This window comes from Polyodon spathula, chromosome 10 (assembly GCF_017654505.1).
Source record: "Polyodon spathula isolate WHYD16114869_AA chromosome 10, ASM1765450v1, whole genome shotgun sequence".
In the NCBI taxonomy this organism is placed as follows: Eukaryota; Metazoa; Chordata; class Actinopteri; order Acipenseriformes; family Polyodontidae; genus Polyodon; species Polyodon spathula.
The window spans coordinates 7,310,279-7,331,615 of record NC_054543.1 but is presented as its reverse complement, the minus strand read 5'-3'; the positions used below and the strand labels follow the sequence as shown (position 1 = coordinate 7,331,615).

The 21,337-nt window shown below is 41.9% G+C and overlaps 1 protein-coding gene across 1 annotated transcript in view; it reads left to right on the top strand.

The window, feature by feature from the left end:
- The window catches only part of LOC121321760 (calcium uniporter protein, mitochondrial-like), a 45,948-nt gene extending 27,809 nt beyond the window's left edge, over window positions 1-18,139 (top strand). The window contains exons 3-9 of the mRNA XM_041260900.1: window positions 8,524-8,572; window positions 11,372-11,542; window positions 12,410-12,514; window positions 12,886-13,046; window positions 13,648-13,851; window positions 14,211-14,327; window positions 18,008-18,139. Of these exons, the coding sequence (XP_041116834.1) occupies window positions 8,524-8,572; window positions 11,372-11,542; window positions 12,410-12,514; window positions 12,886-13,046; window positions 13,648-13,851; window positions 14,211-14,327; window positions 18,008-18,088 (888 nt within the window). The 3' untranslated portion in view covers window positions 18,089-18,139. The remainder of the gene's footprint in view (window positions 1-8,523; window positions 8,573-11,371; window positions 11,543-12,409; window positions 12,515-12,885; window positions 13,047-13,647; window positions 13,852-14,210; window positions 14,328-18,007) is intronic.
- The last annotated feature ends 3,198 nt before the right edge of the window (window positions 18,140-21,337 follow it).

Genomic DNA, 21,337 nt, shown 5'->3' with positions numbered 1-21,337 from the left:
CTCGCACTTGGTTTGCTTGTCTGTCGCTTTGAACTGAATTCCCGACTGCCGTTTAGCCAGGCTATTTATAGTGGGAATGTTACCTTTTATTTTATTTATTATTTTGTAAAAAATATAGCGCTGATTATATGGTGCTTTATGCATGGTTAATTCAAGGAAAGTTACATTTTTGCTTCACTATACGTGCATTATAGAGAGTGAGTTGTATTTTAGTCAGATGTGTGTTGTGTCCCACGGCACCCCTCCGCCCTCTTCCCCGTTTAACACTATAATGTTTAATCTTAGAGTGCATTGATAGATGTGAATCGATGGTGGTGTAGATTACTAGGCTGTAAGTAGTGTGAGCGGGTGTAATGACAGAGTAGCGAACAGGCCGGGGTCTTACAACAAAGAGCTTTAATTCTGGTGTTGTACAATATGTATTCTTGCAATACCTTTTCAATGTAATCGGCACTGATTACGGATCAGCCCATGAAAACTTCTTAAACCTCTCTGTAGCGGCACGGTGTAGGACAGGTTATTTTGATACAAATGGTAGGTGCTCTGGCGCTCGCAGTTTCCCTAGAGCAGTCCGACGGTCGGTGAATACATCTGGCTGCTGTCTGTTCGGCTTCATTCCCCAGAAGATTTACAGCCCAGTTGTATGTGATTATTTTGAAAAAAGATCTAGCAAGACTGTGTGAAACAGGAGGCTGTAACTGGGTGTAATGTACTTTGCTGTAAACACTGCAGTCTGTTCGTTCACTCCAACAGCAGTACTGTAAATACACTTTGCATTACACTTTGTGTTTAAGCCAATTGGAACAGCATCTCGGTGTGGATATACAGTACAGTGCTCGCTGTTGCATGCCTGGGTACTCCACTGAATCCAATTACAATCACTAGTTGTGTGCTCCTGCTAATATTGAACCTGCAGTAAGACGGGAGAGGGAGAGGGCACTCCTGCATCACAGCCGACACATCAGGTCTCGATCAAAGCTTTGTGGGACTCTGCAACCTGGAAATTGCATCTCTGAGAAACCTGACACTCTACAATGCAGGGCTGCAGCTGTGTTAAAAGGGTGTGGGAATGCCCTATCGGTAGATCTGGTGTCTTTCTGAAGGGATTGTCAATATGCGTGTGTGTGGTGTTTGTGGGGCGGCACAGCGACCTTGCTGCACTACTATATGTCCTTGATCAAACACTTGAATCAGTCTCTATTACAATCTGGTCCAACTAAAGAAACTTCTTGGTTAGTTTGTTTAATCGACAAGGGTCTCTGTTTTATACGTATATACATATACAGGGATGTAAATAAGTTTCACCCATTTTAAGCTTGGTTAGCCCCAGTGTATAGGTAACAAACTCGGGTGTTTAAACTCATATTCTAGCCAGGAATGAATCAGACTGCTGTGCAGTGGAAGTTTTATTTCCATCCCTTTGTCTGCCTGTATCTAGTGATGGACAGTCATTGAATACTATATTGAAGCTACAAAGCAATCACATGTGTCTGCTGGAGAATAGAGGGGAAATAAAAGATTTCTACAAGGAAAAACTGTGTTTTATTATTAACTTGTTAGTATTAACTTAACACACATCCAAGAAATGGGAAAGGGGGTCCCTGTTGGCCTGAGTCGTCCTCACACTGTCCACTGTCAGTATGGTGTGTGTGATCACCATGGACACTAATACAGCCCTGGCATCGATTCTGCACACTGTGTGGATGAGTGTCTCCATACACATGCTCAACATACAGACCTCTGAACTGTGCCTTAACGGTTTGGAGCAGTTTCTATCTCTGTTTTATCTGTCTGTATTAGATCCTGTAACTTCTTATTGGGTAAAAAAAATGAAAACAGACAGATTCCCAGTACATTCTCAGCCCAGTCGACCAGACAATTCAACGAGTGCCCTGGACTGGAGGGACTACAGGGCTAGGTGTAGACCAGCTAGCCAGACTGTTACCCAGACCTGTCCATTAGTGGAACACTTGTGCAGTAACCCGCCTTCCTGGGGAGATTTTTGAATACCTTCTGCTACAGTAGGTTCTCCTGTCTTCTCCCCCCTAGTAGGAGATCTTTGGCAAACTGTTTAGCCTGGTTTTTATGTTTTTAGTTCCACTGCACGTTTTGCAACACGTCTCCTTTTAATATTAAAATAATAAGGTTGAAGCAGCAACAAGGTCATCTTTCATTAAACAGCCTTTAAATAATGCATTAAGTGTAATTGATGCAAAACCCATGCCTCGCAGTTAAGCTGTTCTCTCTGGAAAACTGGACCCTGTTCACTACTACAGTGATGTATATATAAATTACTAGGAACTAAAATGTATGGTATTTAGCTGGTTAAAAGTAGAGGGTATAATGGGGTCTGCACTATTCTCTCCCAGCACTTGGCTGTGGTAAGATCCCTGGTAAGGGTCAGAGTGCTGAGAGTGAGACAAGAGAGAGCAGGGTGCTGACAGTCGTATAATACTGTACCTGGGAACCCAGTCTCTCCCAGCGCCCTCCACATCAGCTAATAAGTGAGAGAAAGAAAGAAAAAACTGAAGCCAAATGGGAGTCTTGGCAGCCCCTTCGTTTTCTTGTCATGATTAATTGATGTCATCCTTCCTCCGAATCCATTAATGAGCTGATCTGCAGAGTTCAGCATAATCTGTCACTGTGCCGGCCACACACTCAGCCCCTTTACCTGGCCTGTACAGTCTTGTATATTGGTGCTTCCTTGCTATAATGCTCTCGGATATTACGCTTCTACAGCATGTCCCCCCAATTCCCTATGCTGGTGATTCATGCAGTATTTCTACAGTACATAAAGTGCTGATGTTGTTCAAACTGTAAACAACTTCTCAGTCTAACTTCCATTTCTGTCTCTCCCTTTTGATACAGCATCTGAACTGAAGAAAAGCTGCGCTGGCACTTTATAACAGAGACATCTTACGCAGCATTTGTTTTATAACTAAATAAATATTAGGCCTATTACGTAGTTATCTTTCCTAATGTATTTACTTTTTGCTGCGGCTTTCTCCGGGAGACGAGATGCTTCAGCTTCGCTTCAGCCCCACTCCGACAGCCGAACCTGGGGCGAGCCCATTCCCTCTTCCCCTCTCCCGACCCGCTCTCCTCCTCGCACTTGGTTTGCTTGTCTGTCGCTTTGAACTGAATTCCCGACTGCCGTTTAGCCAGGCTATTTATAGTGGGAATGTTACCTTTTATTTTATTTATTATTTTGTAAAAAATATAGCGCTGATTATATGGTGCACTATGCATGGTTAATTCAAGGAAAGTTACGTTTTTGCTTCACTATACGTGCATTATAGAGAGTGAGTTGTATTTTAGTCAGATGTGTGTTGTGTCCCACGGCACCCCTCCGCCCTCTTCCCCGTTTAACACTATAATGTTTAATCTTAGAGTGCATTGATAGATGTGAATCGATGGTGGTGTAGATTACTAGGCTGTAAGTAGTGTGAGCGGGTGTAATGACAGAGTAGCGAACAGGCCGGGGTCTTACAACAAAGAGCTTTAATTCTGGTGTTGTACAATATGTATTCTTGCAATACCTTTTCAATGTAATCGGCACTGATTACGGATCAGCCCATGAAAACTTCTTAAACCTCTCTGTAGCGGCACGGTGTAGGACAGGTTATTTTGATACAAATGGTAGGTGCTCTGGCGCTCGCAGTTTCCCTAGAGCAGTCCGACGGTCGGTGAATACATCTGGCTGCTGTCTGTTCGGCTTCATTCCCCAGAAGATTTACAGCCCAGTTGTATGTGATTATTTTGAAAAAAGATCTAGCAAGACTGTGTGAAACAGGAGGCTGTAACTGGGTGTAATGTACTTTGCTGTAAACACTGCAGTCTGTTCGTTCACTCCAACAGCAGTACTGTAAATACACTTTGCATTACACTTTGTGTTTAAGCCAATTGGAACAGCATCTCGGTGTGGATATACAGTACAGTGCTCGCTGTTGCATGCCTGGGTACTCCACTGAATCCAATTACAATCACTAGTTGTGTGCTCCTGCTAATATTGAACCTGCAGTAAGACGGGAGAGGGAGAGGGCACTCCTGCATCACAGCCGACACATCAGGTCTCGATCAAAGCTTTGTGGGACTCTGCAACCTGGAAATTGCATCTCTGAGAAACCTGACACTCTACAATGCAGGGCTGCAGCTGTGTTAAAAGGGTGTGGGAATGCCCTATCGGTAGATCTGGTGTCTTTCTGAAGGGATTGTCAATATGCGTGTGTGTGGTGTTTGTGGGGCGGCACAGCGACCTTGCTGCACTACTATATGTCCTTGATCAAACACTTGAATCAGTCTCTATTACAATCTGGTCCAACTAAAGAAACTTCTTGGTTAGTTTGTTTAATCGACAAGGGTCTCTGTTTTATACGTATATACATATACAGGGATGTAAATAAGTTTCACCCATTTTAAGCTTGGTTAGCCCCAGTGTATAGGTAACAAACTCGGGTGTTTAAACTCATATTCTAGCCAGGAATGAATCAGACTGCTGTGCAGTGGAAGTTTTATTTCCATCCCTTTGTCTGCCTGTATCTAGTGATGGACAGTCATTGAATACTATATTGAAGCTACAAAGCAATCACATGTGTCTGCTGGAGAATAGAGGGGAAATAAAAGATTTCTACAAGGAAAAACTGTGTTTTATTATTAACTTGTTAGTATTAACTTAACACACATCCAAGAAATGGCCAGTTTAGGCCATGTAGTTTGTTTAAAATATATTACAAAATATCTTAGTGGCCAGAAAATGCATATGTTTAGGTACAGCATATATTCTAAACAGCAGGCTGCTGCAGGGGCTCAGTAAAATGTTCTTGAAGTGGTGGTGCTAAGTTTCGTGTGACTGGAACCTCCTGCAGTCGTTTTTCTTCCAGCCGGATGCCGGGGTTCAGGAAGTGAAGATATTTATAGTAAGCAAGCTTGCTTGTTTCAAAATCGTCCCCCTTCCTGCCCCCCCCAGGCTGTTCTAAAGATATTTGTACCCGACTGGATGCTGAGCAGGGCCATAACCATTGCTCTGAATGCTTGTTCCTAACAAGGTGCCTTGTGTGAATTTCTGATCGCTTCCTTGCGCTGTGTGTCAGTGTATGTCTGTGTGTGGAGTGCAGTGCTGTGTTTGTGAGCAGTGAGCACAAGCAGCTGTCGCACTACAGGTTAGCGGCACTCATCCCTGGAGCCTACTATTACCCGTGGTGTGCCATGCGGGTAACTGCTGACAACATGCAGATGGAGGCTCAGGGACAGACTGAAAGAGAAACCAGGGAGGTATTTATAGAAGCCACCTCCTCAAATATGAATCATCCCCTGGTTAGCAGAGCTAATATTAGGATACTTGTATAGCTCGATAAGCTCCGATCTCTCTCGAAGCATCGGTTCTGTTTTACACCACCTGGCATGCTCATTATTAAGTGGACCGTTGAAAAATAATGTGCAAGTGATTTGTATGCAAGTGCCTTCTAATTGCTTCATTTGTTTTTTTTTGGACCTGTGTAAAAATTTAGCACAAGCGCAAGAGTCAGGGAAATTCATATAGGGAAGTTAATGAAATAGGCACCAGTTTTACAATGTAAATATGGAGTCTGTGCTATTTGCATAAAATGATTAGTACTTGAATCTTCAGACGAGCCAAGAGCCAGCCTGGTGCGTTTGCCTGGTTTTGTTCTCTATCCAGTGCCTCTCTTTACTTGTCATTTTTCATACTTTCAGCTTCCACTAATTGAGCACGCTTTCCAGGGCTCTCAGAATGAGATCCCAGTCTGAGTGTGAGCGACGAAAGCAGCGAGAATCAGAAACTGACATTCATACCTGGAGAATCAGGACATGCCAGATATCTAAGATTCAAAAACACACACCGGCATATGCCACTGAAGGTACTGGGGAGGACCCTTTGAGCCATAATAAAAATATTTGAAAAAATTAACCCCTACAGAAATATTTTTATGCACTCTGGAATGTCATTTTTGTATTTCAACTGATTTGTCAAATTCAAACACATTCATCCCAGTTTCATTGTGTCAGGATACGTATCACAGTATGCAGGTATGTATCATGATACATGTGATGGTCCTGATGGGCTGCTTATATGATGCATAGTAAGATCAAATGATCCTTAAATGTGTTTATTAGTACATACACTAATTTGGTTAATGCTATTAGGTTAACCACGGACATATTTTATTGCTACAAATGGTGCAATAAATACTGTGTAAGGAACACTGGCATGATATTATAATAGTTATAACCATACCAATGTACTTGCATAGTACCTACTGTACCTATATTTTAATACTGCCATGTTTTCAATGCTAAACGCAAAACATTATCTTCATTCTTCTTTATCCCGTTACTGAAAATAATATAGATTAGAAAAAAAAAACCCTATTGTAGCTTTGCAATTGCCAGTCTGCAGAGAAGATAACAAAGGTCGACGTCTCAGAAATGTTTTATTCCAAACCAGACGGGTCGGGATTCGTTGGCCTCGCTTTCTTGGTTACTTTTCCACCAGACGTCTGTTTTCATGAGGGTAGAGCTGCCCTTCCCTGCCGTACCCTGAGCTAGAAATGCATGGTGTTTAACTACAGCACAGCAGGCCGTTGTACAGCTCTCAACCTTTGTTTTTCTTAGTTTATTTGGTGTCAGCATCTGGTTTTTATTAGAAGATTGAGTGTCATGAGAATTGCACTGCAGTGAGAAGCAACTTCCTGCAAAGTCTGCCTGCTATTATCACTGACAAAGACCCGATGTTGAAATGTTTCTCCAATTGTTTTTCTTAAGATCTGAGCATTTTTTTAAGTTATGGATGAACTGTATAATTCAACTGTAAGTTTAAGTTTGCAAGCAAATAATGTATAATTAATGGTAAATGTACCTCTGTTTGACAATAGGATCAGATACACCCATCAGATCGCAACTGATTGCATCTGTACAAAATCGGACAACGTAGCACTTTTCAATGTGACATTGTACCACTTTCTGACATTACATGGGTCAAGTTTTGGTCTGCATACCACATTCTGACAACATACCACTTTCAAAGACTACACCGGTACATATTTTGTTGTGCAACGGCTGCATCGTGCTGTACCTTCGTTTCGTTATGTCTCAGTTGGAATTTATTTTCTTCAGAAGTGTTTTCTTTTCATAGACCACAAGTCTGACCCACTGCAGAGCAATGTTTGACATTGCGTTGTGTAGTCACAGATCACCATGGCAACACACTTCTCTCGTCTCCGAGGTGGAACAGGAACTTGTTACCACTTGTACAGATCTGTGTACCTAATGAACAGGCTTGTGCTAATAATGAACTGGAAACTACAAACAAACACAGAAGCAAAAAAGAACATTATTTCCATTCTCTTTATAGATAAGAGGGTGGAAACGGCCCTAACCGACAGAGAATCCATTTATTTATACATTTTCATAAAGTAAGGGGGCGGGACGCACTGAACTGAAGAAACAAGATGAAGCTCCCTCTCAAAATATTTATGTAGCAATCATCTATGTTGCTGTTGTCATAGTAACAAATGCAGTTGTAAATTGCATGATCACTTACAGTACAAACATGCATTGCCATGGAGACTTTTAAAACATTAAGACAATGGTAGGCTTGTAAATTGCATTGTGCAGTGCAAACACAGTTTGTTTCAGAGACCTTGAAATGTCAGCCTTCTTGTACTCCAGATTCAATTGTATAAGACAAGGGGAAACCAGCATTGCGCGTGTTGTTATACAAAACTAAATGACCGTTTTTTAAATGCATTGATCATAAAATGAATTCACTTATTTTATTTTGGTACATTTGGAATTTTCTTTCCCTAGAAAAGGTTCTAACAAGGGAAATTTTAAATAAACTGCTTTGCACTAACCCTGTGCTTTCTACTTTTTTTGCTAGTAGAAGTGATCCTTATCACTTTGATCCTGTACATGCAGGAGGTGTGACAGACCACGTGCACTACTGCGTCCAAGTCCAATTGAGATTAAGTCTGGATAGGGAATTGAACTTGAGAATTCTACTTGAAGGCATGGAGCCATGTTACTGTAACTGGAGCCAGGCCACCTTGGAGAAGCTAAACCTGGCCAGTGCTGGAGAGGACAACCTCCAAGGACTAGCTACTACAGCCCGCAGTGAACAGAGTGCTGTTCAGCTCAGCTTCAGATTCTTTATGTATCACTTACAACAGGCATACAGTGGTTTCTGCAAGAGTTTTGCAAAGGAACACTTGTGATGCAATTGTGATGCAGCTTGCTTGAAGACCTTCTTTAAATAAAAAAAAAAAAACATTTACAGAAATAGTAATTCACCAATGTTCAGGTGGTCTAATGATGTTGCTGTTCTAGATATATCCCATGGTACTCTTTAAAGAAGGGCTGGGGTGTTGTTGACCCTGCTGTCTGAACCTGTGCAGATCAATGAGTCTTTGGCCTGCAGGAGGGAGTCATTGCAGTTTGAAGGGGAAGGAGTGGAGAATGTTTCAACTGCGCTGCTTACCGTGCGCTTCCTCTTCCTGTCTTTCACAGGTGTGGCAGAGCCAGAGGCTGCTGAGTTCTACTGCGCTGCCCCCCGAAGGTGAGTATGCAAACTGCAGGTGTTTAAATTTATGACAATAAAATAGCATCCCTCCGTACAGCCACCAACGGGACTGAGAATAATGGTCTTTATAGTGTAGCCTTTTGCTTGAGGCATTTAGAAGAAGACACGTACCAATGAAAACATATGAATGTATTGTTACAATAATAAACAGATCACACACAAAGCTGGCCTGCGCTTTCACACACAACTCTGTAAAAAATGAACCGGGGTTCACTACAACTCTACTACTGCTGCTGCTGGTACTACTGTTGCTGTTATTGCTGCTGCTGCTGTTGACTCATTTTGTTTTTTGGTCAGGAACCAAATTAAGCTTCAGTCTCAGTTTAATTTTCTTATGGTCCTCTTCCTGCTTACCTTCATGTTGTCGTCTATTAGCCAGTTACTATAGAGTATAGTGTGGCAACTAGTCAGTGTTCCTAGCCACTGTCCAAATGTAGTGGTTTTAAAGAAGCACATGCTCCACAACAAAAAAATAACAAAAAAATATATATATATATATATATATATATATATATATATATATATATATATATATATATATATATATATATATATATATATATATATATAAGGGCACAAACACCGTCACCACCAATTCTTGTTAGTGTCACTCTGACAGCTTCAGAAAGATCATCAGCAATGTTGTCATAGTAAATACCTAGGCCTAGGTTAGACGAATCTCCTGTGATGAGTGTTGAGATGAAGGTTGTCTGCACACACAGGACTTTTCTAATATTACTCTGCCCTCTGCTGGTGAAAATCAGATTAGCATGTAGTTTGGTTTGTTTATTGAGATTCGGTGCTCATCCTGAAAGCACTGGGTAAGTGCAGTTAGCACATGCAGTGACCATGATCTGTAACAATGAATCACTCAAGACTACTGCATTTAGAAATACTAAAAAACAAAAATTCAGTGACTGTCTTAATGTTGCAGATTTCTAGTTTCTAGATGTTTGTACATTTCCCATTTAATTTAATGTTGCAGATTTCTAGTTTCTAGATGTTTGTACATTTCCCATTTAATTTATAGTTTCTTTTAATATTTCTACATCATTGTCAGCCCCGGAGGACTTTCATTCTTCCTACCTTTATCTTTTTTTTTTTAATCTAATTGTTACAAGTAAAGATTCATTACTCCCTGCAATTAAGCAATCAAATAAAGAGATTAGTGTCACCACTTTGCTAAGTGCCCTTTTCAGTGCTGTGTGCTGGGAGTTGGTCCCCAAGTAATTAGGCAGTCCCCTTTATTACAGTAATTGTCTTTTTGATGCACAGTAATTCTGTTCCAATTATCTGGTTATTGCTTTAGTAGCAGGAGCTCCGTGGAATTGCCCTGAGGCAGTGAAACCAGGAAAGGGGGGGAGTGGAGGGAATCTCTCAATGGCAAGGATGAGAAATGCGCTGGGAGATAATCTGGGCCCGTCACAGTGCTGCTTTGTCACATCGCATTATAGGTTCTCTCAGCCCGTGGGATGATAATGCTAACAGGTGGCTTTGACAGCTCTTTCTCTGAAGAAGGCAGACAGGCCAGCTGTATGCTGCCGCAGTCTCAGAGTTTCTGTTGCCAGACTGGGTCGCTATGAACAATGACCAGTGACCATGCTTTAAGACGCTCTCCAGAGCTCAATAAACACACAGTTTAAGTCCAGCCTAATTTCCCCACTCTTTGATTGTTTGTTACAAACGTGTTATGCTGGCAAGCTGCGATCTTCAGATATCTGAGGTTTGCATTGAAGCTCCCTTGAGAAAATGCATGTATACGTACAGAACAGGAACAGCAGGATGAAGCTGCAGGCTGTTTAGTCAGCGGTACAGTTTAAAAGGAGCATCCTGTGGGAAGAATCACAGCAATGGGGCTGGCAGGTTAGAGACCGACTCCAGAGGGGTAATTGGCTGTCAGTAAGCAGATGGATCCCACCCCAAAGGAGACTGCCACCTCGGGGGGAGGGACACTGAGCTCTTGCCCTAGGACCCCTTCTTGAGCCTGCTGGTAGATTTCCAAAGAGCAAGGCCAGAACAGCAGAAAGATTTGAGGAGAGTTAGTGACAGGTTCCAAGGAAGCACTTAGTCTTGAGTCTTGAGTCTTTCTGATATAGCAGGGATTGTATCCTCTGCTTTTTTTATTCTCTTGCAGTACAGAGGCATGTGTGACGGGCAGTGCTGTGTGATACACTGCTGTTACAGATTCTGTCCCCTGTCGGTGAGTCTCCGATTCGCGCCCAGCCACTGCCCTGTTACACTGGAAGACTTTAAACTCTCAAGCACGCGTTATTCCATATTCATAGAGCATTTACCTTTTTTAAAAATTAAAAAAAAAAAACAACAACTGTGCAAAACATAGATATTACAAACTTAAATATGTGTGTTAATCAAGGTTATCATGGTAATGGATTTGAACAGTTGATACTGGTATATAATGTTCAGTACAAACACTAGCGCAAGCAAGCAAGACCCATCTTCAGGTGTTCTTCAGGTGTAAGTGGAAATTTAAAAAGAGGTTTAGAGGTGGAAAGACTCCTATTGCATAGCAGTTTCACCCATTCCAGGTTTCAGTACAAACTTAACTAGCCATAGTGTATAGGTGATAAGCTCAGGTGTGTTGTCTTAAAACATAGTAAAAACCAAGAGTGGATCAAACTGCTACATAATGGGAGTCTTGCTTCCATCCCTGGCCTCATTCATTCAGTAATTTGCAAACCCTGGGCAGTCCAGTAGTGTTGATAGCTTACAGATGGTGTGTATTGGTGTGTGCCCTGACTGGTTTCTCCTTGGCAGATGTGATCGTGGTGTATCAGAACGGCTTGCCTGTGATCTCGGTCAGCCTGCCCTCTCGACGGGAGCGATGCCAGTTCACCCTCAAGCCCATCTCTGACTCCGTGGGTGTCTTCCTTCAGCAGCTGCAGGCCGAAGACCGGGGCATTGACCGGGTCGCCATCTACTCTGCGGGTACAGGCAATGCGGGGCAATAAACCAGGGGGGGCAGGGACAGGGGTGTCATCTACTCTGCAAGTACAAGAAATCAGGGGTACTATCTACTAATGAACCAGGGGGAGAGTGTGGGCAGGAGCGCAGGGGCGCCATCTACTAATAAACCAGGGGGAGGGTAGGGGCTGGAGCACAGGGGCACGTGCTCAATAGCTGCAGCTGCACACTTCCTCAAGGGAATAGAGTGTCAGCTGATTCTGAGAGATGGCTAGGATTCTGTTGCACAGCAAGTGATTCATTTTGTTAAAAGCTTTGAATTAACGTGGGCTGCTCATTAAAGCAATGTATTCTTCCTGCTACGCCGCTGTTTTGTTTTAATCAGTTGATTCACTGATTGAAATCAATGGATTCACGAACTCCATTCATTTAGTCCCAATTTGAAATATGCTTAGCCTTGAATAAAACAAACAAAAAAAAGATTAATCGCCAAATTACATTTTGTTTGTTGTATTTAAAAACATATATGTGTGTGTGTGTGTGCGTGTATATTTGCCTGTAGTCACAGTTCAGCTAAACCCCTGAATTATAAGCAGAACCAGTGTATGTGATCAACAGAAAGATGTGGAAACGTTCAGCTTGCTGGCATGACGATGGTACCCTTATACAAGTTTGCTATCGTAAAAGCATAGCAATATGTAGTAAAGCACAGTGTGAGCATGGTTAAGCACAGGTAAGCGTTTCAGAGAGGTATGTTTAAAGCATATAACAAAATATAGCAAAACATGGTAAGCTATAGTAAATGATTAGTATAACCAGGGGAAAAGTGGATAAAAATAACCATGCAAAGTGACTGGTAAACTTTCCTAAGGGTATTTCTGTCTCTCTCAGATGGGACTCGAGTGGCCTCCTCCACAGGCATCGATATCCTCCTCCTGGATGATTTCAAGCTGGTCATCAATGACACCACGTACCACGTGAGGCCGCCCAAGAGAGGTGAGGAGCAGAGCAGGGGAGGGAAGGGCAGGGGTTCCTCTGAAAATGTGTGGTAACTCGATCCTGAACCTCAGAAATATCCTTGTTCTGTAATCCGAGGCCCATCTTGTCATTAGGTTTGTCTCTTCCTCTCCCCCTCCTCCTCCTCTTTCAGTATTTAGTCCTCCCTCTCTCTTCACCCTTTCTCCTGGCCCTTAAGGACGTAGAGACCCTCAATAATGTCAAGATGTTAGTTAAGCATGTCCAGCCTCTCTACTTCTCTCTCTCTGTGAGATCTCATGAGGATGCAGGGACCCTCAGTAATGACAAGATGCTGGTCCAGTCTTCTCTCTCTGTCTCTCCTCTCTAACCCAAGCCTTGACTCCTCTCAGATCTCCTGGCTCACGAGGATGCAGAGACCCTCGGTGATGTCAAGATGTTGGTCCAGCAGCTCTACACCACTCTGCGGATCGAAGAGCACCAGCTACACAAAGAGCGGCAGCTGATAGGCAGGCTGGAGAACCTCAACTCCCAGATCCTCCCCTTCGAGAAGGTACTGGACTCCGCCCACCCTCACGTAGAGAAGCCAGTAGACACTATGAGATATGAGATTAACCTGGAAACTCAGGCTAGCCATCTCCCCTACAGGCAATCACAGCGTTTACATCTTTGTGCACGGCTCCAAATTGGGCCTTTCATAAAAGACGAAACAAAAAAGGGGGAGGGTTTTATAAACACAGGTTGATTAAGATCAATTCCTAAGTCATAAAAATCAGACAAACAGTAAGCACAAGATTTTTATCCAAACGCATTAAATTAGTTCATTAAAAATTATTGGGCTTACTGGTCCCAAAGTGGCTCAAGTGGTAAAGGCCTAACTGTGTGGCCTAGCTGTACCTTTGTAAAAGTTTCCTAGAGTAAAAGCACAGCAAATTGTAATAAAACACAGTGCACGCATAGATAAGCATTGTAAAGCACAGAGAAGTATGGTAAAAAAAAATGACAAACCTGGTAAACTATGGTACATGGCATTGTATAATCATGGGAACCTACAAAAATACCATGGTACTTTTTTATAAGGAGGTAACTGCCCATGCACAGTGCAGCCCATATCCTCCATCCTGCCTTCATAAGCACCTCTGCCTTCTCTGCAGTTGAAGGAAGAGCTGAGTCGGAAAGCAGAGAAGAGGGCCACCTGGGTGATGTGGGGCGGCATGGCCTACATGGCAACCCAGTTCGGGATCCTGGCCCGGCTCACCTGGTGGGAGTACTCCTGGGACATCATGGAGCCCGTCACCTACTTCATCACCTATGGCAGCTCCATGGCTATGTACGCCTACTTCGTCCTCACACGGCAGGTAAGACACTGCAGCCACTCCTACTCGGAGAAAGGACGTCGGTCTCGGCGCACATCTGAAGACGTCATGACCACTACCTTTTTTTTTTCTTTTTAAAAACAATTATTTTTTCTTTTGTTTGTTTTGTTTATCGCACTGTGGCTTGAGCTTTTGGAGCAATCATTATACCGCTATGGAAATTGCATCTGAATTAGAGTCATGGTTAACAGAAGACAGGCTTGTACAGTATTTGAACACGTTCATCGATTGCCTGAATCATAAACCCCCCTCACTCTCCCTCTCTCACTGCCTCCCTCTCAGTTGGGTTAGTGAGTCTGGCTCAGGTCTGACTCCCTCTGCCTCTCTAACTCTCTCCACAGGAGTACATTTACCCAGACGCCAGGGACCGACAGTATCTGCTCTTTTTCCATAAAGGAGCGAAAAAGAACCGCTTCGACATCGAGAAATACAACCAGCTCAAGGATGCAATTGCAGAGGTAACGACCAAGAGGCTTGGAGACTGGAGACTACTGTAATGCAGAAAACTAAACGCTCATAGTGCAGGCAGCTGTGCGCTCGAGGTTTGCATGCATCCTGTCCAGTGGTGATAAAATTGCTACCTTCTGTAGCACAAGTTATTGAGTGTATCGGAATACAAGGGTAAATATAGGCTGCAAGTCTTTCTGTCTGATGTCACACATGCATTTTTACATCCAGAGAACCGCTAGTCCAAATGGACCATCTAATGACTATAGCAGAAGTTATTGAGTGTATTGTTATCTCAGGGTATAAGGTGTCTTTCTAGCTTGGACGGTCTGGCTCTGTCTACATTTTAACAGATGTCTAGAGAAGTGCTTAGACAATCGTGGTGAAACATGCAAAGGACCTTCTTTGTTACAGTTTTAAGTGTATGTTAATCTCGGGGCACATGACATGTCGTATCTACATTTGTACGTGTGTGGGGCAGCGGTTCTCAAACTTTTTGGAACGCGCCCCCCTTCCTCTTGTCTGTGGTACTTGATGCCCCCCCCCCCCCCCCCCCCCCCCACACACACACACACACACACACACACACACACACACACACACACACACACACACACCACACACAACACACACACACACACACACACACACACACACACACACACACACACACAGTTTTTTGGGGCTTTTTTTTTATTTTTTTTTATGAACCAGCCACTGATCCATCGAAGTGTCAATTACAGTTTACCAGTTATGATTAATGCTTACTACATATGCTAATACACATTACCAGATGGCAGCGGACTACATCCAAAAATATGCAAGTTTAAAAGGCACCAGTCAGATGCACAGCGCCATCTACAAACTTTGACATGCCTGAAGGTGTCAGCATAAAGATTTGGGTTAAGATAACATATACTGTGTAACAGGACATTTTGGCTGGTATTAAATTCGTCGGATTTATAAGTTGGGGGATTTTTTTCACAGCACGTTCACACAAAAAAAAGTTACAGTTTTGAGTCATTCCACGCCAACTCAACCAGAAAAGGGACATTTCGTTGGCCGTCCGTCTCAGATTTTCCTAAAAAAATTCACCTCGGATGGTTTTCAGATATGCTGTGTTCAGAAGTGATATCCTTTTTTTTTTTTTTTAATGTTCCCTTCAACCTGTGACCTTGCAAAGGTCAACCTAAAGTGAGAAAGGGACTTTGACTAGAAAAATCACCCAGGGTGCAATTAGATGCTACCATCACGTGTAGCACTTAGTTCTCCTCGTATTGAATAGGGCTTTTCAGAAATCAATACCAGGAGCACCCTGCTCACTTCTGGCAAACTGCAGGACGAGGGGTAAGTGACGAGTTTTATTCGAACTTCAGCCTAACTCTTTACCCTGTAGGGGATGTGGGTCCTAAAATGTAAGTATTGCTGTAAGAACTGTAGGAACCAGTCTTCCAATTTCTGTGAAAACCTTTTGTTTCAAGTCCCACCACTGCACTGGTCATTAAACCCCCTTGAAATTAGAATTTTTGCTATTCGTACCAAGTTTAGGCCATAATAACACTAGCATGATATGTGTGGATAGATGTTAATGGTCTAGAGGGAAAAGTAGCAGTATCTGCTTCCACTGGCACTGGCTTAGAGCTGAGGGGTTATGAACTTGCATGAGACTTGGGACTTTGTTGTTATGATGACACATTTGAAACTACCAAAACCTTACATAGTTAAATAAATGTTTACTTAATTAAATATGTCTGCTAAAACCGTGTCTTATTTACAATAACAATACAATGTAACTGCAGCAACTTTGAGAATAACAAAGAAGGCCTTCTAATCAGTTACAGTATTTATCGCTCTTATATGGCTCTTAATTTAAAAAACCAGCAAACTTTTATGATAAGAAATTGCTGTCTCTCAGTTTTAAAGCTATGGTTCACAACATAACATAGTGGAACGATCACAGTACAACCATGCAGTAATTGTAGGGCAGTATTGCCCCGTGTGAAATCTTTAACAATAAAACTGAAACACAAATGCTTTTATTTGCTTCAAAATCATTTCAAATTGGTTAATAGACTAGCAAGCACTGGAAAAATTAGCTCAGTTTTATACGGTGCAAAACGTTTTAATGTTTTGTTTTGTTTCTGGACTTTGCAATACCTGCACGATGCCTGCATTAATAGTCGTATTTACAACGTATCGACAATAACAATCAAACGTTTTGTTACAGACTTTCAACAAGTCTGACACGAACAGTTTTGGATGTTACTTAATTAAACCCTTCTAAAAAAGAACACAAAAATGCTTAACATAAAAAAGACCAGTCTTAAACTGCCTCTGGGTTTCTGATCGCATCATCAATTCCACATGTTTTAAATCTATTAATCAATCAATCAATTAATCAGTCAATCTATTTTATATAGTGCCTTTCGTAGTGGCCCACCATCACAAAGCAATTTACAAGATACAAGAAAATCCAAAATATTTTATATAGAGAGAAATGCATAATACATTCCATACAGTAAAAAACAAGGCATTTTACACCAGTGAAAAATACATAATACATCAAATAGTAGCAACCACACAGCAGCTAATAGCAGATATAGGGCTTAAAGAGCATGGAAAGCAGGAGAGGACAAGTGGGTCTTGAGAGTTGATTTAAAGCGAATGACGGTGGGAGAATCACGCACCAAAGCTGGGAGAGAGTTCCAAAAAAGTAAGAGCCATGAAGCTAAACACGCGTTTTCTAAGTGTGGTGTGCTTTTGCTTTGGGATAACAAGGAGGCCAGAGTCGAATGACCTCAGCTTGCGGGCAGGGATATAGTGGTCAGCAGGTTGAGGAGGTACTCAGGACCTGTGTGATTGAAGGGTTAGCAGGAAAGTTTTGAACATAATCCTGAACTTTACAGGTAGCCAGTGCAGCTGGGCAAGACGGGGGGTGATGTGTTCATGCTTTTTACATCTGGTAAGGGAATGTCCAGTCTACTTTTAATACTTTCAAGCAAGTTGGCTTCATCACTGCCACTCATATCCAATTTAATATCTGACACATTATTTATCTTGTCCAGTGCTGCTTCACTCTGTTCTGTGTACCAGTCTGACAGACGGCGGGATCACTATGAGTGCTGTATGCAACCCTCTGATTGGTGGAAGCATTATTGGCGATCCAATCAAAGTAGCCGATAAAGCCCAAATAAAGTATCCGCCCTTTATACGGTATAGCCTAGGTTAAGATGTAATTAAATAAATACAATTTTAAAAATCCCTGAACGTTCCAACAGCAACTCCCCCCACCCAGTTTGAGAGCCACTGGTGTAGGGAACGGCTTGTCTAGTTGTGATGAGGAATTGAGTGACGGTTCTCTTTGTATTGTTAGTTCTGATATGGAATTGTGTGACAGTTATTTTGTATTGTTGTTAGTTCTGATATGGAATTGTGTGACAGTTATCTTGTATTCTTGTCTAGTTCTGATATGGAATTGTGTGACGGTTCTCTTTGTATTGTTGTCTAGTTCTGATATGGAATTGTGTGACGGTTCTCTTTGTATTGTTGTATAGTTCTGATATGGAATTGTGTGATGGTTCTATTGTATTGTTGTCTGGTTCTGATATGGAATTCTCTTGGGTCGGTAGCGAACATGGCACCCGAGAATAACAGCAGCATTGCTTGCTTCTCCCCTGTTTCTTTTATCTAGGCTGAACTGGACCTGAAACGACTGAGGGACCCTCTTCAGCTCCAGCTACCTATCCAGCAAATCAGTGGCAACAAGGATTGATGGGCTGAACAATCCCCCCCCCCCTCCCCCCCCCATCTCCCTTGCCCCTCTGTGAACCTTCAGTAGCCTGAAACGGACTTTGTGGGGTGGGGTGGGGGGTAGGGGATCCCCTAGGGTACACCCAAGAGAGAAAGAAGGAGAGATTTCTCTCTCTCTCTCTCTCTCTCTCTCTCTCTCTCTCTCTCTCTCTCACAAACAGACACGTTTTTTACCTTCTTACTGGGGTGGAAAAAATACTAAACATTCTGAAAAAAAGTATAATAAAATGGAAGAAAAATAAACATCAACAAAGGAAAAAAGAATTAAAAAAAGAACACAACTGGACCTTAGCAAGAATGACGATGGCCTGAGCATCATATCCAATCAGAAGAGGTTTAGACCGATGGAAGTGATCTGAAATACGATGGGAGCCTTTTTCTGGGAAGGTTTCACAAGCAATTTTAAATACTCCACTCTGTAACCTTGAGCAACCAGGAGAGGGGCATAATTAAAGAACTGGGGGTCAATATTAAACCCCCAGTGTGTTGGTATTGCCCAATGCATGGCTCTTGCTTATGCTCTTGCTCTTTGGCAGTTGCTCTTAGACTAGCAACTGATCCCTCCACTCACACAGTACAAAACAAATCTTTAGGCTCTCCGGGCTGTGACACATTAACTGCACTGCCTGCCTCATACCTGTTGAAATCTCTGCCATTCACTATCATTGGGAATCCCAGTCCTGTCATCCCACGATAAACGAACATCACGAAGGTTCCCATTCACAGCACAGCCGGCCATGTCTTTAGTCAGGCTCAGAGTGGATGCGGCACATTAGTGACATTGGGGAATTCCCAAAGCACTTCTCACACGAGCGAGAACTACCAGGGTGTGAAGTAGATTATTGTATAAAACTGTAAACAATGATCTTTGGTGTGTGTGTGTATATTAGGTTATAGAATGACAAATTTTAAAAACTGCAAACCTTTTACAGCAGAAGAGGGTACAGTTATGTGCTAGGCTGGCATATTACTAACAATCAATAGCAAAGTGTCTCCACAACCCTTGAGCGCATGGACAGGAACACATGCAGTATACCAAGGCTGATAAGTGTACAGTATAAGATGAATGTAACTATACAGGTTGTATTGCATTGAAACCTGGTAAACTTTGGATAATGGCCCAAGAACCTAAAGATGTTTTGTTTTTTTCTTTCTTTTTCAATGTGTATTTTATACGCTGCCCCAATTAATCGAATGTAAATATCAAGGGCTGCAGGTTGCACAAAACACCTTGAGTATTAAGTTTAAATAGAACACTAAAGCATCCGTTTTCCTCTAACTCGGGTATTGACTTGAATGTGTTAAGTTAAGCTGTTTTCTCCAACACCCTTAAATCAAGGAACACTTGAGGGGAAAACTAATAGGAAAATTTAACTTGAGGTGTTTCATGCAACTGGCCACTGAGCAATCGCACTTAGTGGCAACCACCCCACAAAAAAATAAATAAATAAATGCGTTGCCTGTTTACTAAGCTGTGTTTAAATCAAACTTGTGTTTTATCAACACTTCTTTTTTTTTTTAGGGATTTTCTTAAATAAAACAAAAAAAAAAACACAAAAAAACCCAACAGTCTGTATTTATGCATTTGGACTTATGGGAACTATAGTCCTGTACATTCACAGCACTGAGTATTTTAACAAATACAAAACTACAGATGCCACAGTGCTTCAGTGCAGCCTGCAACTTTTAATGGAGGCCTTGGTTTCAGGACAATTCTGTCTGTCTCTTACATGTTATTTTAAGTGAGAATGCCCTTCTAAAATGAATTGTGCTTTCACAGGCAGTAATTGGAAACAGTACTGAAGCATGTGTATTTGTTTAAAAGAGTAGAGGGTTACAACTGGACAAACACATCTTAAATGCTATGGCCTCTTTCAAATGTATGGGGCTTTTCTTCATTTCAGATGCACTGATCAAAATTAAATGCAATTACCATTGAGATTGCGAAATTCAGATCCCAGGTTCCCAAAGGCAGGTTCATATGTCAATTATGCGCCATGAAAAGGGCGATTTCTAGTCGACTTGTTCGAAGGGTGATTTTCAGTCAACTTGTTTGACTGTCGATCCAAGGGAGACTGGTTGCCAGAGTTAAATTTTTCTGAGCTGGATGTGTCACATGACCGTCTCCCAGTGGCTGCAGGACTGAAGTATGAACCAGCCTTTACAGTTCTGGGATCACAATAAATTTGTTGAGCAGACAGGTTATGCAGCAGTCTAGTGACTAACTAATGAAAGCAGCCACATATTCACAAAGTTGTTTTTAACATTGACTTTCACTGCTGTATATTCTGTCGCTGGATTTCCAGGGATAGAGAACATAGTGATCATTTGTTTTCTATCTATGTCTTGTACCTTGATTTGTACTAGAATTCACAGATGCCAAAGAGTAGGTTCAACAGCCTTGTTTTTTGGTACGAATTTCTGTACTGTGTTTGTACCGTCACTCCTTATCAGCTTTCTTTAAGATTGACTTGATGAATGTGTGCACAGGGGGAAAAGCCCCCCTTCTCGCTGGATCAGTAGAAGGTTCCATATGCCACATAAATAAACATACTTTTTCCTTAATACAGGGATTGTATAGGATAAAATAGCATGAAAGATTGACTCTTACTAAAATGATTGTCTACATTTTAATAATTAACTAGATAAACCTGGAACCGTGTTGAACTGGTCAGAGTTGTCGTGGGGACTTTTTCCCTTCCAATTTCCATGAAGCTAGCTAAAATATAAGCCACTTCGAATGCCTTATCTTTTGATGTTTTGTAATCTATCATGATTACATTTTTTTATTGTTTGTTTTTGTTTTCTAGTTGGCTTTTAGCTAAATTCACCTCACTCTGTTTAAACTCTGTTTAAGTGCTCAGGTGCAATCTTGCTTTCCTCATTCCAAAAAGTCATTTGTCTTTTTTTCAGATCTTGTTTGCTCTATCGTGTATTGGAGTGTGGTGAATTGGCTGAAGGACGGCTCTCAACTCTCAAATTATTGATTGCAGGCATTGCAGTATATTGAAAATAATAACTCCTGTACTCTTGCAAGAGATAAAATGAAATGGCAAATTGCAAAAGTCTGCAGTGGCACAATCATGACAAAAAGCCATATTTATGAGCCACTTCCTAGAGAATCATTAATCGTTAATTGCGGGTGGGGCAACACTTTACAGCAAGTGGCTAGTTACAATAGTTTGGGTTGGAATGAGGGAACGGGTTAAGA